At 40.4% G+C, this 7,500-nt stretch overlaps 2 protein-coding genes across 3 annotated transcripts in view; one reads left to right on the plus strand and one right to left on the minus strand.

The window, feature by feature from the left end:
• Positions 1–671: 671 nt before the first annotated feature.
• LOC138026145 (alpha-1,3-mannosyl-glycoprotein 4-beta-N-acetylglucosaminyltransferase C-like) overlaps positions 672–7,500 on the plus strand; it is a 7,165-nt gene continuing 336 nt past the window's right edge. The window contains exons 1-3 of the mRNA XM_068873355.1: positions 672–911; positions 3,954–4,049; positions 6,155–7,500. The exon at positions 6,155–7,500 is cut by the window's right edge and continues 336 nt beyond it. Of these exons, the coding sequence (XP_068729456.1) occupies positions 755–911; positions 3,954–4,049; positions 6,155–7,293 (1,392 nt within the window). The 5' untranslated portion in view covers positions 672–754 and the 3' untranslated portion in view covers positions 7,294–7,500. The remainder of the gene's footprint in view (positions 912–3,953; positions 4,050–6,154) is intronic.
• The window catches only part of LOC138026146 (protein arginine methyltransferase NDUFAF7, mitochondrial-like), a 17,794-nt gene continuing 16,499 nt past the window's right edge, over positions 6,206–7,500 (minus strand). Inside the window, exon 12 of one of the 2 annotated variants that reach the window (XM_068873356.1) lies at positions 6,206–7,492. In XM_068873356.1, the coding sequence (XP_068729457.1) occupies positions 7,346–7,492 (147 nt within the window). In that variant the 3' untranslated portion in view covers positions 6,206–7,345. The remainder of the gene's footprint in view (positions 7,493–7,500) is intronic. The other variant, XM_068873357.1, reaches the window with a different exon arrangement.

The raw sequence follows: 7,500 nt of genomic DNA on the forward strand, positions 1-7,500 counted from the left end.
TAAACGTACAGTTGTAAGTGTAAATTTACAGTTGTAAGTGTAAACTTACAGTTTGTAGGTGTAAAGTTACAGTTGTAAGTGTAAATTTACAGTTATAAGTGTAAAGTCACTGTTGTAAGACAGTATAAATTTACAGTTTGTAAGTGTAAATATGCCAATACAAGGTAGATTTTTATTTACAGAATACTAATTTCACCACTTAATTTTTGCATTCAAAAGATTAATAAAATAATGAAATTTTGTTCTATACTTAATTTCAAAATTCTCAAGGAAAAAATTTAGGTTTCAACAATGCCTCTAGTCAGCCACCGCCGGGCGTAGCTTTGTATACAGTTTTAGCTATATCTTTTTTTCCTTCCCATAAACTTTTTAAAAACATTTTTGTTTAATGGGGGATAAATTGTACACCAAAATTATGCAATAAATAATATAGGTCACCGTGGCTGTTTAAGAGTAAAACACCATCGTACCTGTCTATCTCGATTATCGTTGATCAAAACAACTAAATTTGCCATGTTATCAGAATGCGCACGCTTATTCGCAAAGAATTATGGGTCATTCACAACTTCTCTCACGTGTTTTGAGAACTGTTTCACCGTGTAGGATCGACTTACGCCATATTTACGATGTTGCAAATTTGATCCAATTTATAAATATTGACACACCATATGCGCAGTACAGGATGCGCAGTGCAATACTGTAGAAACACCTCAATTCCTATCAACTCGCTCGGAAAAAAGGCGACGATTTGATAATGATAAGTCCGTGGATAAGGCGTTGTGTTGTGGTAGTTGTCGCTGTCGTTTCCGTTCTGCTCCTCACGCTGAAGGTTTATTCTGTAATCCACATGCAAAGCAAGAACAATAATGTCATCACAGAAGCTGCAGATGGGATCATCGAGCAGTTTGAAGGTAATATCTACATCGAGACAATCCAAGAACATTCATCCAGCTGAGTTATCTGCTTTCTCCTTTTAGTTAATTTGTCCCCATCTCTAAACCAACAGATGACGTGGTCAAGGAAACCCTTAACCAGAGCAATCGTATAAGTTATAAAACAACTGTCACTTCCTTTAGTTCTTGGCGACCTCAGAACTAGTGAAAAAGCTAATACAAGATGGCGTATCCCACTGGCGAATTACCCCCTTTGGGTAGAGATAAAATACCCGAATCTCGACTCCATCTTCAACACATTAAGTAAATAGCCAACTTGTTGCATCCCTGGGTTTCTTTACCCTGTTACGTTTTAACTTATTTTTCTCTGAACACGCCCGCATAATCCACGATTTTCAATTCCGCAATGCCGACAAATTCTCGTAGGGTTAGCTGATCTATGACATTGCTGAGTTCTACCCTCTAAACTAAGCTTGGTTTGAAACAAAACGGCTCCAATATGAGCCACCAAATGAAACAAACCGAGTTCTGTTAATCACGTGTTCTTTTTTTTTTTTGGTCATCAAATCAACGAAGTTTTTGAAGGAACAGCGGTTATTGTGCTTCAAATGTAACATTTTCGGTTTTACCTATGCACAATGTAACATTTTAGACTTGTAAACTGTTCAGTAAGTTAAACCCTTACAAGCTTTTGAAAAATTCTAAAGATCTTGTCCTGTTTGTCAGTGGGCCGACAGTCGGTAGAGGGTAGGTCTTCTTCACAATTTCCAAACTCGGTAAACATGAAATTAGGGCTTAGTCTATAAATCCCAGGAATTAATGGGTCAGGTTTAATAGCCAGAATAAAAAATTTCGGATAAATGTTACTCGCGAAAATTTTCCTTTAAAAAGCGTCGCAAAAAGACAGAAGGGAGACTCTTAAAAGTTACTGGAGATAGAACAAGCTAGAATAACCAACGAAAGAGAAGTGCTTACAGTGGTTTAAATTCTCAAAAAGAATAAAATTGGTATGGAAATCAATTGAAGCGAGGGCAGAGGCATTTTTCCCCATCCGTACTAAAATTGCCATGGTATTATATTTTAAATCGCTCTTTTCATTTACAACCTTAGTTTATGAGAACGTCTTATTTTGTGGCTGAGGCAATGAACTTCATATTGTTAAACAAAACATTGTTAGAAATGAAATATGGTTCAGATTAATGATAGATTGGACATTTTTAAGGGAGTTTTTGTGTTGAGACTTATTACAACATCTTTTGAGGGAAATATATTTTATGTTGTATCAATAATTATCGAACACTTACATTATTTGACGAAGGCGAGGCAAATTATTGTTGTAGTATAATTACATAGGTGATTATTTAGAAAAGATGCATTTCTTTAAAAACAATTTATTTCCCCGTCTGTCACCTCGATAAAACAGCTTGTCTGCATTTTGAAAAAAACCGCTTAGGTCGTTTCCATTGTCTCAGAATGAGCGCACGGAGGAGTAATCACTCATGTTGTCACTTCCCAGTGGTAATCCTTATAAGGCAATTTGAAAAAAAACTGCGGACGTGATTATCGCGTAATTATCACCTCAAGTGCAACCAATCAGTGCAGAGAATTTTCAATAATCAACTATGTAATTATACTAATTGGAGGTATTGCAAACAGAGGCAGGAGGGCTCTTCTTTACCATTTTCCAGCAACGGTACTGGTTAACTGGAATTGCAAAGGCGCCCCACATGAGATCGTGGTTACCAGTTCTGCTGCTGCAGCCATAGACCTTTTTGCAGATACGGCAGCCATTTTGATTTCTATTGTATCGAGAGACATTATGGGATGCTCAGGGGGCAAATTAATATGTATTTGCCCCCTGGGCATCCCATAATAAGTATTTGAAACAATAGAAATCAAAATGGTCGCCGTATCTGCAAAAAGGTCCATGATCAATGAGTTGTCAAAAATATGGAACAGGTGTCGCAGTTACCATAGCAATTTGGCTCTTTCAAAAGAAATGTGTCATTAGTCTTCGTTACTCTGTCGCAGTGAGTGAGTCTGAAGTGGCAGCTCTCTAATCGGGAGAAGAACACATTTTTCTTCGAAACGCAAGTAACTGTGGTTACACGCGATTGGAGAAATTAAGATGCGCTGTAAGATCTTGTTACACAGACGATTAGAACAGTTCCCTGCTAGTCTTATGCTCCATTTTCGTTCTTTGCTTCGCCGCTCTCTCGCGGATCAAGAAAAACCTCTGGGACCGGGCTACCAAACGGTTACAACATATTTGATCTAACTCAGATCAAACTCCACAAGCAAAGAACTATGCGTCACAAATACGTCAAAAACACATGGATACAAGCGGCTGAGTGAGCGTGGTACGCATACGCGCGTCAAACATGTTTGACACGGTGTCCAAACGAACAAAACTTCGCCCATCAAACACGAGAACAAAAGAAATGTTTTAAGTTGTTTGATCGAATGTTTGATGGTCTTCAAATTGTATCAAACACGATCAAACAGCACCAAAAAAGGTGGCCAAAAGGTAAAATGTTTGGTCGGCAAACAATGTTTGATGTTGTTCGGTCGCCAAACATTTCCTATTTGGCCAGGCCCTAATGACGATTAATTTTGTACTTTATGGAGAAGCATACTTATTCTATATGCACTATATTGCTTTCTGAGCTTAGAAACGGGAGCTCTGCTTTTAGGCTTAAGAAAATCTATACATTAATTCAGTTCAAGTTAACGATGAAACGTAAAGGACATAGATTACAGTGGAATACTGCCATTGACGGTTATTAGGCCTTGCTAAAACACTGAAGCATGTGGCGTGAAATGAAAACCGCTGACCATGGAGTCACTCCCCGCCTATTTCCCCGGTACAGGATGCGAGGCTTGTGACCCCCGGTGTAGGGGTACCAAGAAAGAGTGAGCATGGAGTGAACGTCCCCGCATTGCCCCGCTCATTCCCGGATGGGATGGGGGGGGAGGAAGTCCGGGAGTTTCAAATGATTGGTGCATAAGTCCCACATGAGGTCACAATTAAGACTTTCATGTTGTTTCTTTATTAAACAGTTCAAATGGGGCATCGGGAGGACGCTTTGTGTCCAGCCGTTGAAATCATGGAAAGCCCAAAGGTGGTAAAGCTCGGACAATACCCAACAACGAAGCGTAAGTACTTCCATTTTTAAAAATAAACTGCATAGTAAGGATGCCGGATTTTGCGTTATCACAGAAACTGACCTGTACCCTTCATTCGCTCGGTCGACTGATGAACAATGGGCCATGTCCAAGTTCATGTCTGCGTCCTCTTCAAAGCGAGTCTAAGTGCAAATTTTTTCTTCTGAAAATTAGTTTTCATTCATATGTAAAATAGAACTAATTGCCATTAGAAAAACTTTGCACCCAGACTCGCTTTGATGAGGACGCAAACATGAACTCGAAAATGGCCTTTTGACTTCTGCTTTACTTACTAAAGGCAAAAGTTCAGCAGATACCACAGCTATTAACAACTTCTTATTTCATTGCACCGGCTCCAGCGCTGTACGCTTTCTTGTGCCCATTGTTTTCAGAAACAATCATCAGAGCTATCTGTAAAACTGCGCTCGGACTCAACGGCAGCATTTGTTTGCCACAGATAAATTGTCATAACTGAGTGAAGTACGATGGTCCGGGTGAGTGCACAGGACGAAACACCAAGAATCCGCGAGCTGAAAACAGCATTTTCAAGTTTCCGTTACGTTTAACAGATACGGAAATTTGAATTTTCGTCCTGTGGTGATTGACGTTTCGAAAACCTGAGCGGACGTCAACATTAGTGATTTGAGTCAGTAGTTTAACACTGGTCGTTGATGCAGTTAATAAACGAAGTCGTGATGTTATCGGGCGACTGTCAGTTAAGGTGACTTAACAGTTTTTTTTTAAGCACTTGTACTTCCATTTCTGCTATATTTATGCGGTTTTTGCCCAGAAGCTCAAACTTGTTCACTGATAAGTGCTTCCACGATGGTTTATATTTTTGACAGTTAATGTCCTCTGCAGGCTGTTACCATGGCAATGCATCTACATTAAAACAAGGAATAAATGATGCTTATTCCTCATTTACGCAAAATTCACTCATTAGTTTTTTTGCAGCATTTGCTTACTCAAAATAATAGAAATAAAAGTACTTTTAAAAGCTGTTTTCAAAAGGATTCCAACAGACAGATTTTTCATAATTCGCTGTCAGACGTTTTCAGTATAATGTTGCAACCGTTGACGAGCGTTATAGTTTCGAATTTCTGAGAATGCGCATAAGAGTCAGTGATTCGCAGACTTCCTGCTTCGGCTGTGGCCAGAGTCCGTGTTCTTGGCGCTGACCAAAACTGAAGCGGACCCTGGGGGAGAGAATGTGGGTTCCTCTGAAGGATTCTAACTTCTAAAGCACCATGACGTTTAAGTAACGGAAACGAAATTATACCGCATTTTAAAAAGTTTTCTCCACGCTCACCATATTTCTTTTGTTTTTCAAAATCCGTGCCGGCCTTCAATAAATACCACTGACCAAGGGTGTGTTAAGCCACCTTAAGCCTTCATGCCATTGGCTGCGAACACGAATCACTGTTTACAGTAATGATTCCAAGTTCGAGTGAGGCCTAACACTACCGTGAAGTTTTTGTACACAATTATTCCATCAGGGATCAACCCTAGTATCGGAATTGGGCCCACACAAGGACAGAGAAAAACTCTGACCAGGGTGGGATTTGAACCCACGACCTTCGGATTAGATCACCGCTGCTCTACCGACTGAGCTACAAGGCTAGAACGGGAGCTGGCCGTGGGTATGTGAGATGTTATTCACAAGGACAAATTCGGCTCGGCCCAAGCCTAATTTTTTTACTTCACAGTAGTGTTAGGCCTCACTCGAACTTGGAATCATTACTCCAAATGCTACTGAAGGACAACAACTAGCGATTACTGTCTATAGTCTTCACAGCCAATGAAAGCAAGGCTTAACTGACACTTGACCAATCACATCAACCACCAGAGTATGTTACTTGGATCACTCGACTCTGAACCTGATTGGAAGTCATCTGAGATGACTTCCACTAAGGTTGTCGACACGTCACCCAAAAGAGTCCTCCTCAGCACTACACTCAACCGGACGATCGCACTTCACTTAGTTGATACTAATGCCTGGGTTCAAAACATTTACCGCTGTAAAAAAGAAAAAACATGCGAATGAAAGAAGCGAGATAAAAAACAAAAACCTGATTTTTTTTTCTTATTTTGTAAAGGATATCTTTCGATTGGGATTGCGTCAGTTGAAAGGCCTTCGGGAGCTAATTATCTGCTAAAAACCACTCAGAGTTTGATCGACAACATGAGCGATGAAGATAAGCATAACACCCTCATTGTCATATTTCTGGCCGATATTGACGGACCACCAAAATCCAGGGCAATAACGGAAATCTCAAACATATTTGACAAGTATATTAACCAGGGACTTTTAACGGTAATCGAAGCACCGTTAGAGTTCTATCCACCACTTACGAACATCAAACCGAAATATGGCGACTCCGATAGCAGAAGAAAGTGGCGCTCGAAAGAAAATGTCGATGCCTCATTCGTCATGTGTTTCTGCAAAGATTTATCAGATTATTACATTCACCTTGAAGACGACGTCATTTCATCGCCAAGCTTTGTGCCTAAATTGCAGGACTTCATTAGTGGCCAAAACAAAAAGGGTTGGTTGATTCTTGATGTTACAGTGCAAGGAAGCAAAGCGAAAGTTTATCACAACCAAGACCTCGCAAACATCGCTTCCTACTTCTACCTCATGTATGATGAAATGCCCATCGATTGGTTGATGGGACATTGGCGTGGTATTAAGTCCGGGAAGATGCTAACCCCTCCGGCGTCGCTTTTTCAACACATTGGTGACACATCTTCCCTCAAAGAAAAGGGACAGTCGGGCCGACAACAGAGAGAACCATTTTTTGATCACTATGATCAGAAATTTAGAGGATTGAATCCTCCAGCAACAGTAACGACATCAATGTCATCTCATGAAGGGAAGGCAGAAGATGCTTATAAAAAAGGTAGTGGGCTTTTCTGGGCGCTGCATCCTCAAGAGAAGGACTTTCTCTTGGTTACATTTCAAACGCCAACTGTTATCCAAAGAGTAACTGTCGATACAGGAAGCTATTATGCAAAACATGACTTGCTGAAATACGGTGTCCTGCAAGGTAGCTACCAGGACGATACTCTATCCGAAAAGAACGATTTGTGTCGCGATTTTGAGGATTTAGGATCATTCAGCGGTGGAAAGGTAGACATGTCGCCAAAATCATCCAACAAGGTCGCTTGTTTAAAAATCCTGGTAACGCAGCGTCAAGATACAAATGTTTACTTTCGTGAGATCAATATCTGGTAGAACTGATGAGCAGTTAGATAACAGAGCAATGCAGAATGAGATACCGTCTGTGTTATCTGAAGGCAGCTGGCTCTGGAAGTCCAAGCTGTACGAGGCTAAATACCTTGAACTTGTTTCCCATCTCGGAAGGACTTGTCAACATGGTGAAGCCACGTTTAAGAGCTTCAGCTTCCGATGGTTTCGCCTTCTTGAGAAGAACCTTACAAG

The sequence above is a fragment of the Montipora capricornis genome, chromosome 12, assembly GCF_036669925.1.
Source record: "Montipora capricornis isolate CH-2021 chromosome 12, ASM3666992v2, whole genome shotgun sequence".
NCBI lineage: Eukaryota > Metazoa > Cnidaria > Anthozoa > Scleractinia > Acroporidae > Montipora > Montipora capricornis.